The 25333-nt window shown below is 40.0% G+C and overlaps 1 protein-coding gene across 1 annotated transcript; it reads left to right on the top strand.

Annotated features, from left to right (window-relative positions):
- The first annotated feature begins 433 nt into the window (after nucleotides 1-433).
- Nucleotides 434-23410, top strand: LOC112647570 (60S ribosomal protein L37a-like). The gene is made up of 2 exons (XM_049109725.1): nucleotides 434-546; nucleotides 23113-23410. The coding sequence occupies exons 1-2, from the start codon at nucleotides 434-436 to the stop codon at nucleotides 23408-23410; spliced, it is 411 nt and encodes a 136-aa protein (XP_048965682.1).
- The last annotated feature ends 1923 nt before the right edge of the window (nucleotides 23411-25333 follow it).

Raw genomic sequence — 25333 nt, 5'->3', positions numbered from 1 at the left:
ACCACGTTCACTTTTAAAGGTTGCAGTGCTTGCACGGAGTAGAGGTGGGGATAACAAACGAGGATTGGAGGGTGGGGTACCCAGGCTGCCTGGAGGGGTGAGTTTGAGGTGTGCGATTCTTACCAAGTCTGGGGTGGTGGTGGGAGGGGGAACCCAGGCGAGTAGGGCCTGGCAGAGTTAGCAGTGTTCAGAGCGCAATTAAGTGTTTGGACGGTTCTGTGCCGTGTGCTCTGATTTATTGATACGTTCCGGGGATTGCTCCGCAGCCGGGTGAACAGCGTGGGGGCGGGGGGGGGGGGAGGCCTGGGGCGGTGCGCGCAGGGGAGCCCGAGGCAGGCCGCGGGGTCTGGGGCTTGGCCCCACCGCGCGCCGGTGTTGAGCGCAGCGCTTAGCGGAGGCCACACCTGCACCTCATTTGCTTCTGAGCGGCGCCATGACCCGCCTGCTGATGGGGCGCCTTCCCTTTCGTCCTCGGGATTATGACAAGTTATTAATTGCCACCATTAGCCGCAGCAGCCTGCCCGAGATCTCTGCTGCTCTCTGGAGGTGAGAAACTGCGCGTCTGAATGCGGAGGGAAGAGGCTCCGAGCGGCGCGGGGCAAACTGAGCAACAATCTGCCCAAAAGGGATTGTGAGATGGTGAATAATTTATTAGAAAACATTTTTCTTTGTCCTTCCCACAGACCCACAAATCCTCCCCAAGCGCTCTTTACCAGCCTTGCAGATAATGTACTTACACATCTCAGAGCCTGCTAAATAGACTGAAGAGGCCATCGGGTTCACCCTCCACACTGCGGCTGCCAGGACCGCGCACACCCAACGCGCGGCCTCTGCCAAGGGCCGGCTGATGGAGGTGAGGTAATTAGATGCGTTTGCAGAGGCAGATATGAAAAGCTGGTGGATGCATGGCCGCCCCACCTCCTTCCAGCTCCTGCTTCCCGTACAGAACAGGTATATCCTCCCACACACAACTCCACAATTTCATTCCTTACTATAAGTATTTATTGAGTTTCTACTATAATTGAGAGTCGCTCTGTCCCTGGCACCTTCTGGATAAAAGGAAGGCCACACCATCTTCACAGCCATACATGTACTCCTTTGACAGAACTGTGAGCCTATGGTACTGGGGATGTAAAGAGGAAAGACTCAGGCCCTGTGCTCAAATTGCTGGAAGCCTGTGTTCATGCAGTGACACTAGGGCAGGCGGAGTGAGATATTGTAAGCTCTCCATTCCCAGAGATCTTCATGAGGAGGAGAAATAGTCCTATCTCCTCAGAGGTTTTAGAACAACACAGTTTGAAATCAGGCCAAGCATATGTAAAAGAAGTATCTTCTCAGTCACAGTTTTTATGATACCATGATCTTTTCCACCTTAAAATGATGCTCTGAGATCTGTCTTTCTAGGGATTTGGTGGATCAATTAAATCATTCAACAAACTTTAGGTAAGCGCTTACTACATGCCATGCCTCATGCTGGTCTCTGGGGATCCAGTGGTAGATGGGTGTGTTACCTGACATCCTGGAGGACTGCTCAGATTCTGAAGAGACAGCACCAAGCCTGCAGGTGCCTGCAGATGAGACTGGCTGCCTCCATTGTGTAAGTTTGAATGTGCTTTAATGACAAGCATGACAAGTGTTCTGATCCTCCTGCAGTTACTGACAGCCCCCATCTAATGGGCAAATTATATATCAAATATAGGAGTACACACACAGAGTAGAAGACTAACATGTCAAAAGGGGATATAATCTGTGAAAGACCCATTAATCCACCTATTTATTTGACCAACACATTTTGAGTACCAACATGAGTCAGACCCCATGCCTGGTGCCAGGCATCTCACACCAACCAGCCATGGCTCTGTGGAGGCACACAGACCAGTGTGGGATATGGTCTAGTGTGTAAAAAATTATAATTCTGTGGAAAATACTGAGAAAAGGTATCAGGCGTTCTTGAGGAAGAGCAGAAGAAACAAGTGGTTCAGGCTTGGGAAGGTGCACGAGGGTGTATAGATCAGAGAAGTTTCCTCAAGGCAGCAATGTGCTAGTTGGGTTTTGAAGAATGAGTGGGCCTCACTGAAAGAATGCAAGAGAGAGGAAGATGGGGAAAGGAAGATGAGAAAAATATGGTAAGCAATATACTTAAGCTATACTTCACTAAGCAAAGAGTATTGGTTAATTGGAATCATACATTTATCCATCCATTCATTCAAAGAACAGTGAAGCCTACTATGTTGTTATGGACTGAATGTCCCCCTAAAATTCATATGTTGAAGCCTTAACCGCTGTGTGGGTGTATTTAGAGTAAGGAAGTAATTAAGGTTAAAAGAGATCAGCAGGGTAGGGCCTTGATCTGATAGGATTAATATCCTTTTAAGAGACACCAGAGTGCACATACGCACACGTGCTCGCACACGCGCGCGCAGATACTCTCTCTCTCTCTCTCTCTCTCTCTCTCTCCAGGCACAGGCATCAAGGAAAGGCTATGTGAGAAGACAACTGTCTGCACACCAGGAAGAGAGCTCTCACCAGAAATTGACCACGTTAGCACCTTGATCTTGGACTTCTAGCTCCCAGAACCATGAGAAAATTAATTTCTGTCATTTAAGTTATCCAGTCTATGGTATTTTGTTATTGCAGCCCAAGTACATGGGCTAATATTACAAGCTTCTAGCACTGTACCAAGAACGAAGTAATCAAAGATAAATAAGACCATTTATTTCCCACAAATGCTCAGGGCTATGTAGGAGAAACTGACCAACAGACAAACAATAACCAAAGTAAATATTCTGGTGGATTACTTGATCACCTGTTTGAAATCATCATGATTTATTTTCTTAAGTGAACAACAATTTTATCTGCTCTTAAACACATTTCAGTATGATTGAAGAATTCAATGGAGCCATTAATACTATTTACCAATATTTGAATTTCTTTTCACTCTAGGCAAATTCACAAAAAGTTAACTGGGTCTATATAATTTGCTTTAAAAACTGAATTGTGATCAAAAGTGATAGGTATCACTTGCAGGCAGAAACCTTTAAAAGCCAGTGAGTGATTTTGCCAAGTTTCCTTCTCCTGGATAGATAGCAACCATCAACATCCCACGTGTGGGAGGCTCTATCAGCCCACATCTCCATGTAAGACCATTAGGAGCAGAAGACCTATGAAGAACAGGCAGTGTGAATAAGAAATAAACATTTTTTGTTTTAAGGCACTGACATTTGACATTTATTTGTTACTATAGCACAATCTAGCCTAGTATGATTAATATAAGAAAGAAGAGGTTACTCGCGTTCTGACTTTGGTAGACATTCTGGAATATTGGTTTTGCCACTTGTAGCCCTAAGAGTAACATACTGTACAGGGGTCAAGAGACTGGACTTCCATTTTCTGCTTGGCCTGGGAGTCCCATTTATCCACCATCAGTTATAAAATACATTAGCAGATTTCCTCACAAGCAATAAGAAGTTAGAATTTTACTTGCTCATCTACCCTTTCAGTGTTACATGCTTCATCTCTCATAAAAGATCTGTTAGCAAAGAAGCCTGTGTGTGAAGCTGTGTACTTGAGAGATACAAACTGCACATGGATATGGTTTTCCAGTCTTTCAGAGGGTTTTGCCCTTTCATGTCCTGTTCATTAGCCCAAGAGCAGAAGGCTCTGGAATTGAGTGTCTGGTTTTAAATTCTGTTCCATCACTTACTAGATATGTAGTGTTGCACATGTTACTTAATCTCTTTAAGCCTCAGTTTCCTCATCTGGAAAATGTGCATACTAATAGTACTACCTCATGGGAATGTTTGTGCGTTATGAGATCATGCACATAGAGCTCAAAAAATAGTAATAATTATTATTTCTGGTGTTATCATTACTTTTCACCATCAAGATAGTCTTTTTTTTCCCATCAAGATAGTCTTAAAACCAAATGCCAAGAGTCCTTATCACAAAGCCATGACTATTGTTAGAGAGCTTACTTAAGGGTCAGCTGGAAGACAAGGGTCTGGAATAAATGATCTTCCAGCTCATGCCCAAGGTTTGCAATCCTTCAGCAGCACACAGTACCTTACTGGAATTAAAACATCTCCTCGGAAAGGTTCTACCCCAATGGGAATCCTGCCAAGGGAGGACCCAAGTTAAAGCTGGTGTGGATGCTGGCATGCTGCTTTCAAGAGTTCTGGAAACTAGCTTTCTTGCAAGTCTTCTCTTTTGGTTATTTAGCAACTCCCTTTGGAGAAAGATTATCTCCTTTTTGAAAGTAACCTGACCACCTGTCAAAACTGGACTTGTGTGAGGAATTGAAAGGCTAACTCTTGGCAGTCTGGCTAGGCTCTCGTTTCAGTAATTACACTGGCAGTGGCTGCATTACTCAGCATGAACTTGGCTTCCAGTCTCAACCATCTTCTGAGTCTCTGATGATGTGACTAAAAGAGCGTCTGGATCTGCCCCAGACTGTCAAAGAAGTAGGAACGGTGACTGACATAGAAGTACTATGATAATCACTTATAATTATGAAAATGAGTTTCTATTTGAGGAAAAGTGGCAACCAAAAAAAGAAAAAAAATTAAAGAGTACTAAACATTCTGCTCTAATTTCTGCCTTTTTAAAAAGGATTTTATTTATTTGAGAGGGAGAGGGAGACACACAGAGAGAGTGCACACAAGCCAGGGGAGGGAGAAGCAGACTCCCCACTGAGCATGGAGCCTGACATGGGTCTGGATCCCAAGACCTTGGAATCATGATTTGAGCTGAAGGCAGACACCTAAGTGACTGAGCCACCTAGGTGCCCCTCTAATTTCCTTCTGTCACTAATATGGAATATTCTTTAATCCTGGGCTTTTTAAAAATATATATATTTGATAAACTTCTAAATGATGTTTACCAAGTGCCAGGCCACATGCAGTGGACATGTGACTATACAATGATTCGTACAGCCTTGACTTTCTCTGCAAGGAGCTCTTAGTCATCTCATCATTCAACAGTCCATTCCTTCAACTCATTCACTGGCATCCATTTTGTGCCAGGCACTGTGTTGTACTGGGTGTACAGTGGTGAACACAATAGAAAGCCCCCTGCTTTCGTGGAGCTTAGACTTTAGTGGCAAGTTTTGAAGAAGTAAGCACAAAAAAATATACAGTAATGAGCTGTTTTTATGTCAGCAAAGGAGACAAAGGGAGCATCGCCATGCACATGGTGGACATTTGAGAGCAGCATATAAACAAATACTGACAATGCAGTAGGAAAGGGACACATGCAAAGGGCTTTCAGAGCACAAATGTCAGTGTTCTTGTCTGTTTTGACTACAGGCCAGACTGAGGATGGGGAGATGTGCATACAGGAGCCCAGATATGGAGGAATGATAAAAACCAACACACATACATTTTGGAAGTATTTTCTCAGAATACAAACCATCAGGGATCTAAAAGCCTGACTTAGGGAAAATTTCATTTTATAGTGTTTCTGTAACTGTATAGAAACACAAGAGTCGTTTTACAGATCATTTATTCTACAAATACTAAACTATTTTATAGCATGATACTCATCATTGAAGCAAGCAATTAACAGATCTCGCCTCCTGCAAGCTCTCTCTGACTGCTCCACACCACTCACCTACACATTCCTGTAAGTCTTCTGTGATTCTTCTCTAAACTCCATAACCCCTTCTGTATGCTATTATTATATCATTTTCCATACTTTTGTAAACCACTGATTCATTTTGTCTTTATTGTTTTTTAGACTATGAACATCTTGAAGGCAGAGACTGTCTTGATTTGTCTCTGTATGCTCAAGGCCTAGCTGTATTAATTTGAATTTCCTCAGAAGCAGACTCTAAGGCAAGCATTGAAGTGTAAGTCATTTATTTGGGAGAGATCCCAGAGAACACTGGGAACTGAGGAGGGGAAACAGCAGAGGGGAAGAAGCCAATAAGAAATATGTTATCAAGCAGGTTACTAGGCCCTCTGGAGAACTAGAGAGACACTGTAGAATATGTCCCAGTGTTGTCCCACTAAGGGTTAGAGGAGCTGGGGCATTTATCCACCACCACCCCAATCTATTGTTGATCGAGCACTGCTCCCAGGGGCATGCGCTCTCCAGCATTTCTGACTTGCTTTCCTCACAGGTCAAGCCCTCAGACAGTGTCACCTGTGCTTACTGTAAGCAACCTTTAGAACATGGAGATGAATATTAAGGGATATGGGTGGGGCATAACATCTGTTGGACTAGTTCAGAGCCTGGCACCCAATGGCTGCTTGGTAGGCTTTGGTGACTCAATATAACAGACAAGCAGCACACACTGTAAAGGAGTAGAAATTTAGTGTGAGCTCTATGGGCAAACCTCATGTTATTGACATGGCCATCAAGCAAAAAGTGAAGCTTATTAGGTTTGGAGGCAGCTTGAGTACATTTGTGGGGGATGCTTGTTTCTGCAGCAGTCATGAAGAGAATTGGTAGGAAGAGTAGTGTTATTTTAATCCCTCCTTTCTCCTTTGCCTAGTTCACATGTAACCATATCTCCTGTTAGTGGAGTGAATCCATCTGTGTTTTCTCATTGGCAGATGTTGGGGGCTCGATTAATAGCACTTGCTAATATGTTGTTATTTTCTGAAAGGATGTGAATTATAGCAGGTGCTATTTATGAATGACATTTAGGAGCAATGCATCCAATTAGTTTGTTATCCTACACACGGTCAGATGAGGTCTCTTTAATTGACCTTCCAGAGCAAAGATGGCCAGCCTCCTTAACCCTCCCTCATATTTCTACAGGTCCCTCTAGTTGTCCTTCCTGTTTAAAAGTGACAGTGATGATACCAACCCAGGATTTCACCTGAATTGGAGTTTCTTATGGCACAGTTTACATGAACAGCTCCACCCACAGCCTAAGTCAATAAAAAAACTACTCCATATACCTTATAACTTCAAGAAATATTACTTCAGGAAAATAACACAGTAATTCCCACATGTGTATTCATTCTTGCTTATTCATTCATTCCTGAGACTAACCTTGGGGCAGCAGAATATAGTGGATAAGAGGACAGTATCTAGCACTAGACTGCCTAGGTTCTGTGCTTCCATTTCCTCATCTGTAAAATTGAGCTGATAACAGTTCCCATCTCATAGTGTTGTAATGACGATTAAAGGAATTAATAAATGTAAAGCTCATAAAAACAATTCCTAGCTCTTTGAAGAGTTCCCAGGACTATGCTAGATACTGAATAACTAAAGAATTATTTATTGGGATCCCTGGGTGGCGCAGCGGTTTGGCGCCTGCCTTTGGCCCAGGGCGCGATCCTGGAGACCCGGGATCGAATCCCACATCAGGCTCCCGGTGCATGGGGCCTGCTTCTCCCTCTGCCTATGTCTCTGTCTCTGTCTCTCTCTCTCTGTCTCTGTGTGTGTGACTATAATAAATAAATAAAAATTAAAAAAAGAATGATTTATTCATTTGTTCAACGAATATTTATTGAGTACCAATTCTGTTCTGGTCACTGGGCCAGGTGTAGGAATACCACAGTGAACAAAATAAACCGTTTGTTTACCAATCCTTATAGAGTTTACATCATACCTGGAAGCATAGATGGTGATAACGGAAAAAAACCCCGACTGACAAAGTAAGGGTTAGGAGAGACATCCTGAAAATAACTATGCTAAGACCTGGGGTCTGATAGAAACCAAACAAAGAGTGTTCCAGGTGGGGATTGTGGGTGCCATGTTCTGGAGGTGAGAGATGGCATCACAGAAACAGAGTGGCTCACTGTGGCTATGATATGGAGGGGAGGGATGGGGAGCTGGAGCCTGGAGAGGAAGGCAAGGAGGTAGGTTATGAAGGGCCCATTGGCATTGTTAAAGTGCTGCCCTCTCTGCTTGGAATAAATGGAGGGAGGGAGTAAACACCGTGTTTACTTGTTTACCACTCTTTTGACACCTCTCCTACATGGCCTTACATAATAATTTTTTTACAGTGTAAAGTGCATATATACTTTCACTCAATCACATTATGAATTCCTTGAAGGCAAGAACCATGAGTCTTCTAATTCCTTGAATCCTCCCTAACTGTTGCTAATCTTCTTAGGAATTAGGCCCCCAACTAGCCATCTCTTAGCACATCTTATATAATTTCAGTTTCAGTGTTATTCTCTTTGGTTTGAGGAGCAGGTCTCCATCACCGTGGAGGACCCCAACACCATGCCTTGCTCTTGTCAGACCTTCCCACCACTTTGGACTCAACTCCTCCCTCAACCTACTACCCTGAGGTTTCAGTTAAAGCCTCCCAGTGCTCTTTAACTCTTTCCCCGGGACTCCTGGTCCTAATATCCTGCCATCATTCCCTGAAGTAATTTTGTTATCCCTCACCAGATCTTCCCTCCCACTCTAAGGCAAATGACTTGTCTAGACAAACTGTTGTAATTTTAACCCTTCAGAATGTAGTGGAATAGTAATGTTTGTGGAGTCACACAGATCTGAGCCTGAATCCCACCTCCTACCTGTGAGGTCTTAAGCAAGTTATTTAATCTTTCTGGGCTTTGTTTCTCTCATCTGTAAAATGGGCCTTATAATACCTACTGCAGGGTTGCTGCTGTGAGATTAAATAATAGTTATATAACTCAGATGTTCATTAATGTTGTACCTGTGTTTCTGACAACAGATACAGCATGTCTAGTTCACAAGTCATAAGCTCTCCATGTCTGTACTTTATTTTTGTGGTAACTGATTCAGTTCCCAGAAATCTTGTGAGATAGTCAATTAGGGTCAATGAAAGGTAATTTCTTGGCACAAAGAGTTCCCTTTTCAAGATCTACCCTACACGTAAGTCATTCTTATTCTAAGCTGTTAAGACATTTTTCAAACTTACCTATAAAATGGTAATTCCAGACCTAAGAGACATATCAGCAGTGATCACTAAAAGAGAGCAAGTTATTTTGAAGTTGTTTTTCTCTAGAGCAACATGTGTACAGCATCCAGAACAATTAGATCCTGATTGCCAGGCCAAATTTCCATCAAGACACTGATGAGTTATAAACCCCTGGAGCTTTGCTCAAGTCACTGATGGAAACAGCAGCAGCATCCAAGCCCTTTGATGGAATCACAGCCTTGTAATTAGTATGAGTCCATTCATTATCATGGGCCTGGGTATGTGCATATGAGAGAAAAAAAAAGTGAGGGAAGAGGAAACAAATTAAAACACGTAAACTGAGAAAGGAAGAGAGATTGCAACCACTTAAAACTCACGGATATAATTACAGGAACTACTCAAGTTTGGGAAATGCAAACTGATTGCAGGGAGGCTTGATGTATAGAGTACTAACTGCAGGGCTACCTTAGGGAGAACTGTGAAATGCTTTGTGTCTGTCTTTCTGCCCCATTTCCATTTCTCTCTCTCTTGTTTCTGTGTTCTCATGACCTGGACACTTAAGCGTGAGGATGAGAGGGAACATGAATGAAGGGAAGGAAGGAGAGAAGGACAGGAAGAGAGGACCATCAACTCATGGAGCATGGACTCTAATATGTGCCCAGTGCTCTGCCAGCTGCTTCCCACTTGTTAGTACAGTGTCAGGAACACATGCATGGGCAGCAGGCAGCCTGCTTCAGAGTCCACCTTAGGCCTACTTGAGCAGAGGCTTGTTTCTTCATATAAAAAATAACATTGAGGTGATTGGGAGAGTGAAATTAGGTACAATATATGAAGCCCTTAGCATACAAAGTGGGGCTCTTATCCCCATTTTGTGGATGAGAACACTGGCAGCTGGGGACATTAAGTGGACAGTGGGCTCCACCAAAGTGGGGGCTATGCCCATGCTGGTTACTGCTGCACAGGCCCATGTAAGCCTTCATTAAATATCTGTGTTGAGGGGGAATTAAAATTCAACCTGACCAATCCAAGGCCAGTATCCTCTCCAGTACCATGTGCTCTCCCTAGACACTCCTTTGTCTTTGTGGGCAGACCTACAACAGTAGTTAAAAGCACAGACTTGGGAGCCAAACAGCCAGGATTCAAGTCCTTTGTGAACGAACTATTGACATATTTCTTGTACTCTTCATGTTTCCCAAGCCCCCATCCCTTTGATAGTCTCTTAGTCTTTTAAAATATCTCAGAACATTTTAAAGGGAACCAATCAAAAAGGATCATTTGGAGGCCAGAGCCTTAGAGAAAAGTCCCATTGCTGGAGACGAGAATACTGGCAACAGAAAAAAAAAAAAAAACACCCAGGGACATATAGTTAGGATGGTGTGTCTGGGGTTTGTTTTATGAGATGGAAACAGAAATAACAAAAAAAAAAATTGGGGGATGGAGCTAATAATTACTGAGCAGCTATTTATATACTCACTGTGCTTGGTGTTCATATGTGGTATCTCATTTAATCCTCATAAAAGTTCTGGAAGGAAGATTCCCATTTTACAGGTAAGGAAACTGAGGGTCAGAAAAGTTAACCTATCTTGTTAAATGGCAAAGCAAGGCTGATTTCCAGGTTAGCCTATGTTGTTTCCATAACTATAGTATGCCTCTCTTTAAGGTCAAAGAAAATAAATATATTTGTCAGGCTTTTAAGTTTATAAAAAAGCTTCATCTTCTACTGGGTATCTACTAGAAAGTGATTTCTCTGTTTGGAAAGAGCATTCATGTTCATGTCCTGCTCTCTTTTCACCTAACCTCTTTTCAACACCATACACCAATCAATGTAGTCTGTAGGTCCCTGGGGTTTTTAGTTTATGATTAGGCCACAAATTTGTGACTATTTCTAAAAATAATTATTTGTGCTCAACATGAATTTTTGTAGCAGTTAGATAAATAAACATTTTTTTATATTTCAAAATATAATATTGATTCTGTTTCTAGTAACACAAAAGAGAAGTAGGTGAGAAGTCAGAGTGCTGGCTTAAAGATTGAACCCTGTAAAGTTTACAGGCAATCTACAGCGAAGCTAAACCTAACAGCCATGAAACAAAAAATAGCACAATCACTTTACAGGGGTTTTCCAGGCAACTCCGGAATTCAAGTGCCCAAGTTCAGCCCATGTAATAAAAGAGATTTTATGATGGTTTTCCAATAGAGGGAGAAGATGGAGAAAAGAACACTTGTATTATTGAACATCCTAAAACTAAAAGCCTCATGAGGAAAGTTTATTATGTGTGGAAAGTTTGCTTTAAGGAGAAAGTATACTAAACCATAAAACGAACAAAATCCCTCATCAACCCAGGCAGCTCTAAAAACATTATACATTGATTCATTGATTTATTCATTCGTTCATTCATTATTGCAACAAACCTTTATTGAGCACCTATTATGATGGCAAACAAATGCCCAGCACAGGGGATGTAAAGCTAACTAAGGCATGTTTCCTGCCCTTAAGAAAATCTTGTTATCTGAAGGGGGAACAAATATTTCAACAGTGATTTTTAAAAAAGATTTTATTTATTTATTCATGAGAGACAGAGAGAGAGGCAGAGACATAGGCAGAGGGAGAAGCAGGCTCCCCATGGGAGCCTGATGCGGCACTCAATCCCAGGACCCCAGGATCATGACCTGAGCCAAAGGCAGACGCTCAACCACTGGGTCACCCATGTGCCCCAATTTCAACAGTAATTATTCCACAATGTATTTGAGATCTTATAATAAGAGCAATAGTAGCTAGTGTTCATTGGGTGCTTACAAAGTACCATACTTGGTTTTAAGCACTTTCTGTGTTAACTCATTTACTGCTCACAACAGCCCTATGAAGTAAATACTGTTATTAACACCACTTTCCAGATGAGGATAGATAGGGTAAGAGACTTGATTAAGGTGAGACCTATGTAGAAAGGGCCATGAAAACATATTAGAGGGATCTGCTTAAGAGTAGAGAAGGTGCATGTGACCTGGATCTTAAGGAAGGACCAGGAATTCTGTGGACAGAGAAGTGGAATAGGAAAGCACATTTTTAACATGGGGAACAGTATGTGCCAAGACAGGAAGCAGCTCATGAGCATGATATAGGTGGGAAACTGAGAGAAGTTCTGTGGGTGAGTGTAGGACTCAAGGTGAATGGTAGTCAGAGATGCAGATTGTGAGGGGTTTTATGAATCATGATAAGGAGTTTGGGCAATATGGCACCAAATGAGGATTTTAAGCAAAGGATTCAAAATAACTGTGTAGTTAACTTTGGCAAAGAGTGTACCAGAAGGGAGAAGATTTGAAGTAGGGTAATTAATTAGGAGGCTAAACTAGTAATCCAGATGAGAGATGGTGACCTCAACTAAGCCAGTGATTGGAAGGATGACAACAGGGAAATTTGAAAGATTTATGAATAATGGATTCAAACTTCTGCAATTCTATTTCTGTTTATGGCACTAGGTAGGAAATATCAAGATACCAACCCTTTGATTGGTAGACCCTAAAGAAATTTGTGTAACAACTTTTTTGAGTGAATCTGGACTCATCCATTCATTTTTACCTAACAAACACTAGTACATATTTTGAAAGGGCTTTGTATGGTGCATAGTAGATGCTCAAAGTTACACATAGACACACACAGTATCAAAGTGATCTAATAATGTGGGGCAACCCTGACCTCAAAGATAAAAGTCATTTATTTAACAGTTTTCACTAATCTATAACGTAACATCTTAAATTGCAGAGTAAGAGTTAGTTGTGTTTAGATTTAAGAAAAGTGAGTCTTTCCTTGGTATAAAACATTATACCTCACTCTCTCATCATGTTTAATAAACTACCTATGCTATCCTTTTTTGTTGAGAGGGGAAATTGGGCAACAGAGAACCCAAGCTACCTGCCCAAAGCCACACGGCTAGATGACATAGGAAAAGTAAAATATTTATATAGCCATCATGTGTTCCCCTCTAATGCTGCTTCTCCTTCCACTTTAAAAGAAAGTTAGACAATTATGGAGAGAAAGAGACAGAAAGAACATTCTGCATAAAATAAAACATTAAAAAAATACAAATGTGGCCTAATTTAATTTCCAATACATGTCTCCACCTTCAGCTTTGAAAAAAAAGGTTAAAATGCAATTCTCCAAAACGAAGTTATTCGATAGAGGAATATTAACCTCTTTGCCCCTTGTACTTTGACTCGTTTTATCTCCTTTTCATTTTTGTTTGTGGGTCTATTCATTTTGGTGAGGCCAGGCACGTTGCTAGGTAACGGGCCCATCGTGCGCCAGCATGTTAGTTTGTCTGCCTGGCCCCTGTGGCAGACTTCCCTAGCGCTAGCTGCCGGCAATGCAGTCTCTTACAAAAAGCATTTATCACCGAGCAGGCACCGTAATGGCCACTCAGTGGAGGGGAAATTGAGCTGACCCGAAGGCCAAAGCTGTTAGGGAGACTGGTGGGAAGGGTAAGAGGGTCACAACACCCTTTTCCCACCCACTTAGTGGCCAGTAAGCACTAGCACAGCCCAGCCACTGTTTTCACTAACATATCCTGAGGCTTTGCACCTGAAATAAATGTTTGCTTGACATTAACGATAAAAAAAAAAGAGGCAAAAAAATAAAATCGGTTTGCTCCAAGAACAATGAGCTATGTGATTTAAAGTTAGCCAAAGTTCCCTCAAGATTTGATTTTTGGTAGTTATGCTGGAGGGGAGATTTGAAGAGGAAATTGGGTGGTTCTAGATAATTAATATATTCTGATAGTGGTCATACAAATATTTATTTACCTAGCTCCTTGAATTTGAAAGTAGATAAATCTAATATCTGTGCTTTCCAGTCCCCCACCCAATAAATGGCACCAGTTTTATATGTATCAAATGCTGGTCATCGCCCAATTGACAAAATTTTCAAATTTATATTTCCTTCACTATTTATTTTTGCTTAGCATGAGATAAAGTTTAAAATTCCTGCAAACCAGGAATTTTTAAAAGTGTACTTATGTGCACTTTTGCAATGTTAAGTAACAATGCATATTTGGATGTGATTGTTTCCTGTACAATTTTATAGATTCTTTTGGAAACATTTATATTTCTTTGACTTTTTTCAAAATTTCTTTATGTGTATAGATAAAAACAAAGAAAAGTAGCATTACAAAAATAAATACATGAGTAAGGATGAAAATCATTATAAACAGTACAAATGTTATACACAAATCTTTGTGGAAATATTGGTTCCATTGTGGGAGAAAACAGAAAACAGAAATTCTTTCCCTAGACCATTTGTTTTTTTCAATCAACCATAGGCCATGTCATTTGTGTTAGAACTTGAAAATTATATGTAAAATTATATAAGGGGTTTTCAATGTCCTTGTGTGAAAAACTACTGCTCAGAGTTTCATTTTTAATTATCTTTATTATTAAACAATATGTTGTCTCCATATTCTTTTTGTGTGCAAACTCATTTTTCAAATAGGAATGTGTAACCACTGCTCAGAAATTCTCACTCTAAATGGATTAGCTATGTGATTTTAGTCAAATGGCTCCCTTTCTCTGAATCCTAGTTTCCCCACCTTAAGAGGAGAAGATAATATCTGCCCCAATTACCTTCCTGAGTAATCTGGAGCATTGGATGAGATGCTAGCTGTAAAACACCATATAGGTGTGAGATGGCAATTTTATTATTGAAAAAATTAAAATGTTTGGAGAAATGAAAGGATGAGAAGTAAGTTTTCAATAGCACTCAGTATTCTCTCATTGTGGATAGAATTAGGCTTTTTGCCTTGGTGAGATGCCAAAGTCAAAAGCCCATTAGGGCCACTGTGTTCTTTTTGACCAATTAGCCTCATTTTATACATAGACATGAGGAATTGCTGCAGCTTTTCATCAGAAATGGAACAGAGTTAAGAGTACAAAAAGGGCCCTGTTCTTCACTCCAGCTCCACTGCTTTCAAACAACAATATTTAACCAACAAAAGAAGAGACCAAGTCAATCTCAGTTTTAGTGATTCCCTTGAAAGTCATCAAATAAAAATGTGAACTTTAAAATTGATCAGGATTAATTTCACTGACACTGTATCATAACATATATCTCTTCAGAGACTCATTTGTTGGGCTGCAGATGCAAAGAAAGTAAGGAAAGAAATAAATCAGAATACAATAAGGCAATTAGACTTTTGCCATTGATAGAATACTAAAAATGTCTGATTTATCAAAGCATTAACAAACAGAAATAAACACAAGACTTATATTTTCTTACAAAATACCTAGAGAGAAAGATTAAAATAATAACCAACACCACATGTATCAATAAATTTAATTTATAAATACTGCTCCATTGCCAAAATATGCTCTTTCATTTGCTAATTTAAAGAGTGCAATAGCAAGGGATGATTTATCAATTCAAGTGCCACCCTGATGTGTAACTGCTGTTCTCATCTCTGTAGACATTCTCCTACCCAGATGAGAGAGTACTAGTGAATCTGAAGCACAGCTTAATAAGTAAAGTTATTTCGTCTTTACCTGCAGTCATTACCTTCACTCTGAAATTAAACATATTTCTAGTGTTTTTCTTCCTTATGATTTCAGTCCCAGGGTAGGTACAGTAAGAAAAATAATTACCTGGTGCCAGGCATTGTCCTAAGTGCTTACATACATTATTTTACTTAATCCTAACAATAGCCCTAGAAAGCATTATTGTTCTTTATCCATCCCCATTTCCAGATAAGAAAAGTGAGTCTGACAGAGGTATGGCAACCTGCTGTTCATAAATGTCAGAGGAAAGATTTCAAATCAGGACTGACCAACTCCAAAATATGTTCTCATAATAACCACAATGTAATTACTTCAAAACAAACATACACCTGAATGTCTTGAAAATCAAATTTCTTTCAAGACAAAATACAATGCTAATTACAGAAACTGTATAATTTAATACAGTCTAATACATGAAAAGTTAAATTTTGATCAAGGAATTTTAGTGGTGAAAGAACCTCAGGAGCCATCAAAATTAAACCTTCATTTCTCAAATGAAGATGCAGAGGTGAGACATTACGTTACCTAGGACATCTGAGGTTATTAAATGGACATAGGACTGGTGATTGTTCCAGCAAGTTAAGCAGCCATATAGTTGCCTCAAATAGTATGTTTACAATGTTGTCCAATACACAGCAATTCTTACACAAAAATGTCAGAGAAAAACAGCTGTTGCAAAATGAGGTAGCACTACATTAGAAGTCAGAGGGAATCACCTATTTCATTCCATACTGGCCTTCACATGCCAACCCTATGCCAGGCACTGGGTCACAGAGATGAAGGGCTCTCAGTATAGGCTTTGCACAATAATAAATGTCAAATGAATGCTTACGAATTTTTTAAAAAGATTTTATTTATTTGTTCATGAGTGACACACAGAGAGAGAGGCAGAGACTCAGGCAGAAGGAAAAGCAGGCTCCATGCAGAGAGCCTGATGTGGGACTCGATTCCGGGACTCCAGGATCACACCCTAGGCTGAACGCAGCGCTAAACCGCTGAACCATCCGGGCTGCCCAATGCTTATGAATTTTAAGTAATTTACTCAAATTTTAATTTTGAAGACCAAAAGAAAGCCTGAGGTTAAACTAAATAATTTATATGAACACTGGAGCAGATGTTTAATCCCTGAGTATGGCAACACTCAGCCTCATAGGTAAAAGGTGACTGTGTGAAGCCATTTTCCTCTTGGAGGTGAGGATGGAAGCAAAAATACTTAGATCAAAATGCTGCTTCCAAATACCAGTCTACCCAAGGAAATATTAAACCACCTTGTGATTCTGTCCCCAGTCATTTAAATAGGATTCCCTATACGACTTTCTTAATCAGACTAGGGGGGCCTCAGAAAATGATGAAATCATTCATATTATTGTATAAAAAGAGGTTCAAAGAATAGAAAATAAAATAATTCAACAAATCTAGAAGAGATGAAAAGAGGACTTATTCTATAAATAGCAATATATATAAGCTCAATCAGTTTAATCTCCTGGTGAGCAAATTTAGAGTTTCAGTGATTTGCCCAAGGTCACATGGTTTCATAGGGGTAGAGCCAGGGTTAGAACCAAGACCTCTTGACCTCAGTTCTGTGCTTTTTTCAGGGCCTTATATTGCTTGGACAAATATCAATGCACAGTTAACACACAAAAAAGAAAAGGTGTAGAAAAGTGGTATATTTACTTGATTATGTATATATACCAAGATGGAATAAAATCAATAGTACAACTTTGAGCTGATTTTGATAACAAAGCTACAAATTTTTCATTTCAAAGTTACTTTGAACATGTCAAAAATTTTTTTTTGTAATATCCACATGAGACATGTAATAACAGTCATTTACTTGAACCTATAAGCATTAATGTTTAAGACATAAACTGTTTAGTGTACTATCTCTAGTATATAAATTTTCCTCCACACAATAGAATGCCCCAAAATTGTCATTAGCATGATAGGCTGTGCATTATAAATGCCCTCAAACTTTCAAAAACAAATTTTGTACTGTTTTAGTGAAAATAAAATGGACATGCAGCATATTTTATTAAAAGAGGTAAGACATATCAACAATGGTATACTGAGGAGTGGCGATGAACAGTGGGAATAGTCTACCCCAGGTGCAAGCATTATCTGTAGAGAATTTTAAAACTCGGACACATCGTAGTCTATTCCTCATTATCACCATGCACCAGCAATTCAGTTGGGGTTGAATTGTGCCCCTTCCCCCAAATCCATGTCCCTTGCAGAACCTCAGAATGTGAACCTATTTGGAAAGAGGGTTGTTGCAGATGTAATTAGTTAAAGGTGGGGCCTTAATCCAAAAACTAGTGCCCATATTTTCTTAATTGTGTCTTTATTTTTCAAATGAGGAAGAGGAAAAGAGACACAAAGGTATATACAGACAAGGAGAGAATACCATGGGATGATGGGCAGAGACTGGAGTAACATAAATACAAGCCAAGGAATACTTAGGATTGTCAGTATCTGCCTGAAGCTAAGAGACAGGTATGGAACATATTCTCCATGCCTCCAGAAGGAATCAACCCTACCAACACTTTTATTTCAGACTTCTAGCCTCCAAGACTGTGTGTGAGACAATATATTTCTCTTGTCTTAAGCAACCCGGTTTGTTATACTTTGTTATGACAATGCTAGGAAACAAATACAACAGCCACTCCCAAACCCTTCCCTCTTGGTATACCATTTAGTATTAATAATATAACATAATTACTAAAGTATATATTGTAGCTTATAATTAGTAGAATAATAGTCTAGAAGTAAAGAGAGACATACAAATACATATTTTTTTAAATTTATTGTTTACTGGAGTTCAATTTGCCAACATATAGCATATCACCCAGTGCTCATCCCGTCAAGTGCCCCCCTCAGTGTCCGTCACCCAGTCACCCCAACCCCCCACCCACCTCCCCTTCCACTATCCCTTGTTCGTTTCCCAGAGTTAGGAGTCTCTCATATTCTGTCACCCTCTCTAATATTTTCACTCTTTTCCCCTTTAATTCCTTTCACTATTTTTTATCTTCCCCAAATGAAAGAGACCATAGAATGTTTGTCCTTCTCCGATTGACTTACTCAGCATAATACCCTCCAGTTCCATCCACCTGGAAGCAAATGGTGGGTATTTGCCATTTCTAAAGGCTGAGTAATATTCCATTGTATACATAGACCACATCTTCTTTATCCATTCATCTTTCGATGGACACTGAGGCTCCTTCCACAGTTTGGCTATTGTGGACATTGCCGCTATAAACATCGGGGTGCAGGTGTTCCAGTGTTTCACTGCATCTGTATCTTTGGGGTAAATCCCCAGCAATGCAATTGCTGGGTCATAGGGCAGATCTATTTTTAACTCTTTGAGGAACCTCCACACAGTCTTCCAGAGTGGCTGCACCAGTTTGCATTCCCACCAACAGTGCAAGAGGGTTCCCCTTTCTCCACATCCTCTCCAACATTTGTGGTTTCCTGCCTTGTTAATTTTCCCCATTCTCACTGGTGTGAGGTGGTATCTCATTGTGGTTTTGATTTGTAACAAATACATATTTCAGTGCAGTAAGGTAGAAGTTGTAATGGAGATGTACACAGGCATCTATGGATCAAAAAGAAGGTGTGATTCAAAGCTTTTCTGAACATACAGGATGTGTTCAGGAAAAAGCAGATTAATCCAGTTCGACTGGAACAGATCCTTGTGTAAAGGAGAAAAAGGTGTGTGGGGGGTGAGGCTCTACTCATAGAAAGATTTTTAAAAAATAAAGACTTAAAAAAGTCTTTATATGCTCTGAACCCTCACTAGTTAAAGTATGTTTTGTGAACCAACAGAATTGGTGTTACTGGAAGCTTGTTAAAGAAGCAGAAATCATTCCGGGAAACACTGCTATAGTCCCTTACTACTCAAAGTACAGTCTTTGAGACTAGTAGTATCAGCATCATCTGGGGACTAATTAGAAACATGGACTCTCTGGCCCCACCCTGACCTACTGAATCAAAATCTGCATTCTAACAAGATGACCAGCTGATTCATTTGTCCACTGGTGTCGAGAAGCACTATCCTCGGAGATTATGCCTCTACCAGAGGAAGTAAATGGGTGAGAACCTGGCTGAGTGGGAAGTTGGGGCAGGGGTGATACACCAGGGCATTCTGAAGGAACAACATGAGCAAAGACACTGAGGAGTAACAGCAACAAAACAGCAAATGAGACTTACAGAGCTAGATCTTGTGCTAGGCACTTTATATGCACTTATCTTTTGATCTCCACATTCTGTGTTTTCATCATGCTCATCTTTCCATGACAGACAGAAGGTGTAGAAAGGGGAATAGATAGCTCAATGTCACCCAGCTAGTGAATCCAGCCAGAAGGTGGATTTGACCCTAGCATTTCTCAAGCATCTGACAAATACCCCAAACCTTTGTGTATTTGCATAGGAAATTCCCTCTGCCTGGACTACTCTTCTTTATCTGTTAAAATCTCATTCATTCTTGGGATGCCTGGGTAGGTAGCTCAGTTGGTTGAGTGTCCAACTCTTGATTTCAGCTCAGGTCACAATCTCAGGGTTGTGGGATCAAGCTCCACTTCTACCTCTGCGCTCCATGAGGAATTTGCGTGGGATTCTCTCCTTCCTTCTCCCTCTGCCCCTCCCTCCTGTGCGTGCATGGGCGCACGCGCTCTCTCTCAAATGAATAAGTATTTAATAAATCTTTTTTAAAAATCTCATTCATTCTTCCAGATCCAGCTCAAAAGTCACCTCCTCTGTGATCTTCTTGCCTGTTTCCCCAATCACAATTAATTTCACATTCCTTGGGTATCTCTAACATCTCTTTTATATCACAATGCTATCATTTGTCATGGTCTGGCTTAGTTGGTGCTTGTCCCTCCCCTCCTCATCCCCAAATTGAATGTGATGTTTTGGAGAGTGGAAGCATGTCTCAGTATTTTCAGTTTTCCCAGTGCCTAGTTGGGTGCTTGATACCTACTAGACATGAATATTTATTTGTTAAAGATGAACCTAGGGATGCCTGGGTGGCTCAGTGGTTAAGCATCTGCCTTTGGCAGTGATCCTGGAGTCCTGGGATCAAGTCCCTCATTGGGCTTCCTGCATGGAGCCTGCTTCTCCCTCTGCCTATGTCTCTGCCTCTGTGTGTGTTTCTCATGAATGAATAAATAAAATCTTAAAAAATATATATGAACCTGGATGTCAAGTCTGGCTGCATTTTTGACTAGCTATGTGAAATTCACAAAATCCCCAAACCTCTGTATCTATAAAATGGTGATGATGAAACCTACTCGTAAGATGAGAAGAGACGAGCTATGTGAAAATGCCCAGCACAGTGCGGAGCACAAAATAAGTGCATCATAAATACCTTTTAAAGGAATAAAATACGTGAGTAAAGTGCCTTAGTGTAAAAGCAAACAGTAATAGTAAACAGTACCTCTTATTAAGTAAGTGCCAGACACTATTTAAGGTAGAACATACATATTAGCTCATCATTCTTCAAATACAACCTATTATTATCATATCCTCACTTTCCTTCAATAAGTAGTTAAACCAAGGCCGATACAGGTTAAGAAGTTTGCCTAAGATCTAGCGGAAAGCCAGATGGGGAACCTGATCCAAATGAATCCAAAACCTTAGCTTCCAGATTTAAAAAAAAGCATGACATTAAGTACTCCCAACCTGTGTACCATCCCATCCATATATCATACCACTATACTTTAACCTCCAGAAATAGTTATTTTATCAAATTTGTACCGATTCCTAAAAAAATCTGAGCACTTTTTAAATTTAACTCCTTAATACTAGGAAAATACAGCTGTCAACAGTCACATGCGATTTGGCTGTTCATCATGAAATACAAGCTGTGTCAAGGGGAAGTGTGTTGAAACTGTTTGTTGCTGTACAGCACCGTGTATGCAACTAAAACAGTCAGGAACAGGCTTCCTACGTTCATGGAGATGTTTACAGACTGGCAAGTTAATAGGAATAAAAGCTGTAACCAAAGTATGAGTGATATTCTTTTGATGTCAGCTACATGGAGTCCTTCCTGTTACAGTAGTTGGATTTTTTTAAGGAGATTGGATTATAAAATTGGAAAGTGCTTCTCTTTACTGTACACTGTTTCCACTTCTCAATTATAAGGGAAATGAATTTAGATGTTTAAAAAATCAAATTATTTATCTTAGTGTTCCCTGAAGTTTGCAAACTGCTGAGCAATGTGATGCTTTGCCCTGCATTCTCCTCATTGAGTCTATCTGGGTAAATTAATTACAAGACAATCCTTAGGAATTAAGTGTATTTTAAGTTCAGAGGCATCTGCTTAGAGACTTCTAATACCGCTAAATAGTCCCTTTGGAAATGCACTCGTTAGTATGAGTGGTATAATTTTCATTTCCGCTGGCACTATGGCATATGACTTCTTCAGTTTCAGCTACCCTCTGATTGACCTGTCAAGGGCATAAACCACTCTGAAGATGTTCCAGTACCATTTGTGCTTCTCTAGTAGGTATAGGAGACCATATTGATTTGTTCTATGTGAAGGAATAATTTAGAAGATTATTTTCTCTGGTTTTAATACAACACATTCTCTGAATAAACATACACACAGACACAGAATCTGAACTTATAATAAGCTTACTGGGCAATAGAACAAAACAAATAAACATTTTCTTAGATAACAGATATTCCGTAAGTCCCCAGGACATGAATTAGAAAAAAATCTATGGTATGATTAATCCATTATGTAAAATGGAAATGCATTTTTAAGTTGAATGCCAATAAGATGTTGGCAGGGGATTGGCAGGGGAGAGGGTACTTAGAACACAGAGAACTGAAAATTACATTTTGGATTTTTTTTCCCTCTTCTCTAAAATGGAATGTGGTGAGTTTTTAATATCACCTGATTTTTATGAAGCTACTGTGTTCCAGTTTGGAAAAATTCTGAATCGAGTGATTTTAGGAGGTCTGCTCTTTCCCAGGCTTGAAACAAAAAGCAAAGAATGGCCAACCAGCTATTATTCCCTCATTTATAAACAACATGGCACTGGGTGTCCTCCAGAAGAATGGGCATCCTCCACTCATCATCCATCCATCCCATCAACAAATCTAATTTCAATAGGTCAGGTATAGAGAAAAGAAGATATTAGTCCTTTGAATAAAATAGAGGCAAAAATTTGCTTTAAATAATAGAATTTTTAAACACACATAAAGCTTACACTCAGCTATCCCCAGAAGCATAGCTGACCCTCAGTAATATCACCAAATCAATCACTTCCGATGATGAAAATGATATAAAGGGACACTCACATAATACCTTATTAGTGTTATAAGGTATATTCATACATTTTATATCATTTATTCCTTGCAACAAACCTCTGAAGAAGTCTACATATGATGTCTATTAAAATTATACAGGCTTTAGAGGCAGCTCAGGTGGCTCTGCGGTTTAGCGCCGCCTTCGGCCCAGGGCCTGATCCTGGAGACCCAGGATCTAGTCTCACGTCAGGTGCCCTGAATGGAGCCTGCTTCTCCCTCTGCCTGTGTCTCTGCCTCTCTCTCTCTCTCTCTCTCTCTCTCTGAATCACATGAATAAATAAAATCTTAAAAAAAATAAAAAGAATATATAGACTTTGGAGTCCAGACAATTAGATTAAAATCTTGGCCCCTCAACATACTAGCTGGATCACCCTGGAAACTTGGTTAAACTTTCTGAAACTGCTCTCTCTGAGCTGGGACCTAGTTGGTGGTGACATAGCCAAATGCACCAAGAAGGTCAGAATCGTGGGTAAATACAGGACCCAGTATGGTGCCTCCCTCAGGAAAATGGTAAAGAAGATTGAAATTAGCCAGCACGCCAAGTACACCTGCTCCTTCTGTGGTAAAACCAAGATGAAAATGCGAGCTATGGGCATCTGGCATTGTGGCTCCTGCATGAAGACCATAGCCAGTGGCGCCTGGACCTACAACACCACTTCTGCCATCACAGTAAAGTCAGCCATCAGACTAAAGGAGTTGAAAGACCAGTAAAAGCTCCACCATTTGAAGCACTGCTAGCCTATAATAAATGGGTTAATTTATGTAATAAAATTACTTTGCCTTGTTGTTAAAAAAAAAAAACCCTCTCTGAAACTGTAGTAGGAGTAAATAAGGTAATATACAAAAAGCATTTTCCCAGTTCATGCCTCATGGTATGCTCACAATAACTGGTAGTTGCTATAATTATTCCATGATTTCAATAACTTACTCTTTTCCAATCTAGAAATATATTTCCCAAAATGTATCTTAATAACCAGTTTCTGGGCCTTTTTAAGCAAACATAAGTATTTATTGAATGAATGAATAGAAAGAACTCTAGTTCAGGAGCAATCAGGAAAAGGACACACGGGGAGAATAATAGTCATTCAGCAAATATTTATGTTCAAACTCTTACTATAGACCAGAAGCTATTATAGGGCAACTCATTTAATCCTCATAGCAATCCTGTGAAGTAAGTATTATCCTTTTGCAGATTTCAAAACTAATGGTCCAACGTGCATACAGACATACAGCAACTAAGGGACAAAGCCTGGAGTTAAATACTAGCCTTTGGCTCCGTGTCCAATGTTCATTTTTGGCACCTTTGTTTCTTAATCCATTATGGAATAATCTAAGACAAACCACAGTATTGTTAGCAAATCCTGTCTATTTCTCATGAGCAAGCCCCACAGGATGAGATAATTTCTTTCTAAATCTAATTCACTTGGCTATTCAGCATGACTCTTAGATGTATATAATGGTGTCATATCTGATACCATAGTGTTAATGTTAATGTGATTAATAGGCTTTCATCTACAACATGGACCAAATCATGCCTTTTGGGAAAAAATATGAAGAACTGAAATGAACCTTCTCTATGATCCCCACCTCTCACATTCTCATCCTCTGATACTAATCACTCCCCACAGACTGCTTGCTGAGTTAGGGGAAAATAGGAAAGAGGACTTGAAAAGGAAAAAGATTAGAAAAGGAAATACCTTGTACCCATTCATAATTGAGTACATGTGACTAAAATCTTCAAGAAAAGGATAGAGCCATTGTACATCAACTCCAACTCTGAATCAAACATCTGGGTAGGACACACTTCTCCATTACCCATCTTATGGAACCTTCCACATCCCCATGGACAAGTGGGCTGCTGCATATCTAGGTAGAGCAAGTAATTAGGAAGCAGGTAATTCGATTTTTAAAAACAAAACAAAACACACTGATTCATTCTTTCATTCCTTCAATATATACTTATAGAGCATCTTGTACATGTCTGGCATACAGCAAATACCAAAACACTTATAATTGTTTGCCAAATGAATTTAATTTTCCCACTGCAGTAAACTTGATAAACCAATCTCTACCCTCAAAAAATGTACAGTCTGGTTTGGAGAATAGTTAATAGATAATTACACTAATGACTGTTTACTTTCAATTATAATAAGTACATCAAAATAGCAGTATAGTGTGTTATGAGAGTGAATAATAGGAAATGGCATCCTAGACTAGGGCATAAGGGAAAAATTTCATGAGCAGGTGGTATTTAAGCTAAGAAGGGGGAGCCTGATTTAAGCAGAGAGTAAGGGCCAGGTCATTCTAGGCAGAAGTGCAGCAAATTCTTTATCATGGCCTATGATGCCCTATGATCTGTCTCTGCTTCCCTCATGACCTCGTTTCTTACCAGTTCCCTTCAGTCACTCTTCTCCAGACTCATGATCTTCTCTCTCCTTTTAATCATGTCAAATTTGTTTCTATTTCATGAGGCTTTTGCATTTACTGTTCTTTGTGTCTAGAATGCTCTTATGCCAGCTCTTCATGTAACTGGCCCCAGCATCTGGATCCCAGTTCAAAATCGCTTGTTCCAAGAAGCCTACCCATCCACCATATGGGATGCCATTTACCATTCCATCAGTCACCATCTACCCT

This window comes from Canis lupus, chromosome 5, assembly GCF_003254725.2.
Source record: "Canis lupus dingo isolate Sandy chromosome 5, ASM325472v2, whole genome shotgun sequence".
In the NCBI taxonomy this organism is placed as follows: Eukaryota; Metazoa; Chordata; class Mammalia; order Carnivora; family Canidae; genus Canis; species Canis lupus.
Note: the sequence above shows the minus strand (reverse complement) of the source record. Positions and strands in the feature narration are given on the sequence as shown.

Excerpts from the sequence above, each read along its gene's own strand:
- LOC112647570 (XM_049109725.1), top strand. The coding sequence starts at position 434 with ATGACCCGCCTGCTGATGGGGCGCCTTCCCTTTCGTCCTCGGGATTAT. Across the intron at positions 547-23,112 it reads ATCTCTGCTGCTCTCTGGAG|CTGGGACCTAGTTGGTGGTG; the intron begins GTGAGAAACTGC and ends GCTCTCTCTGAG.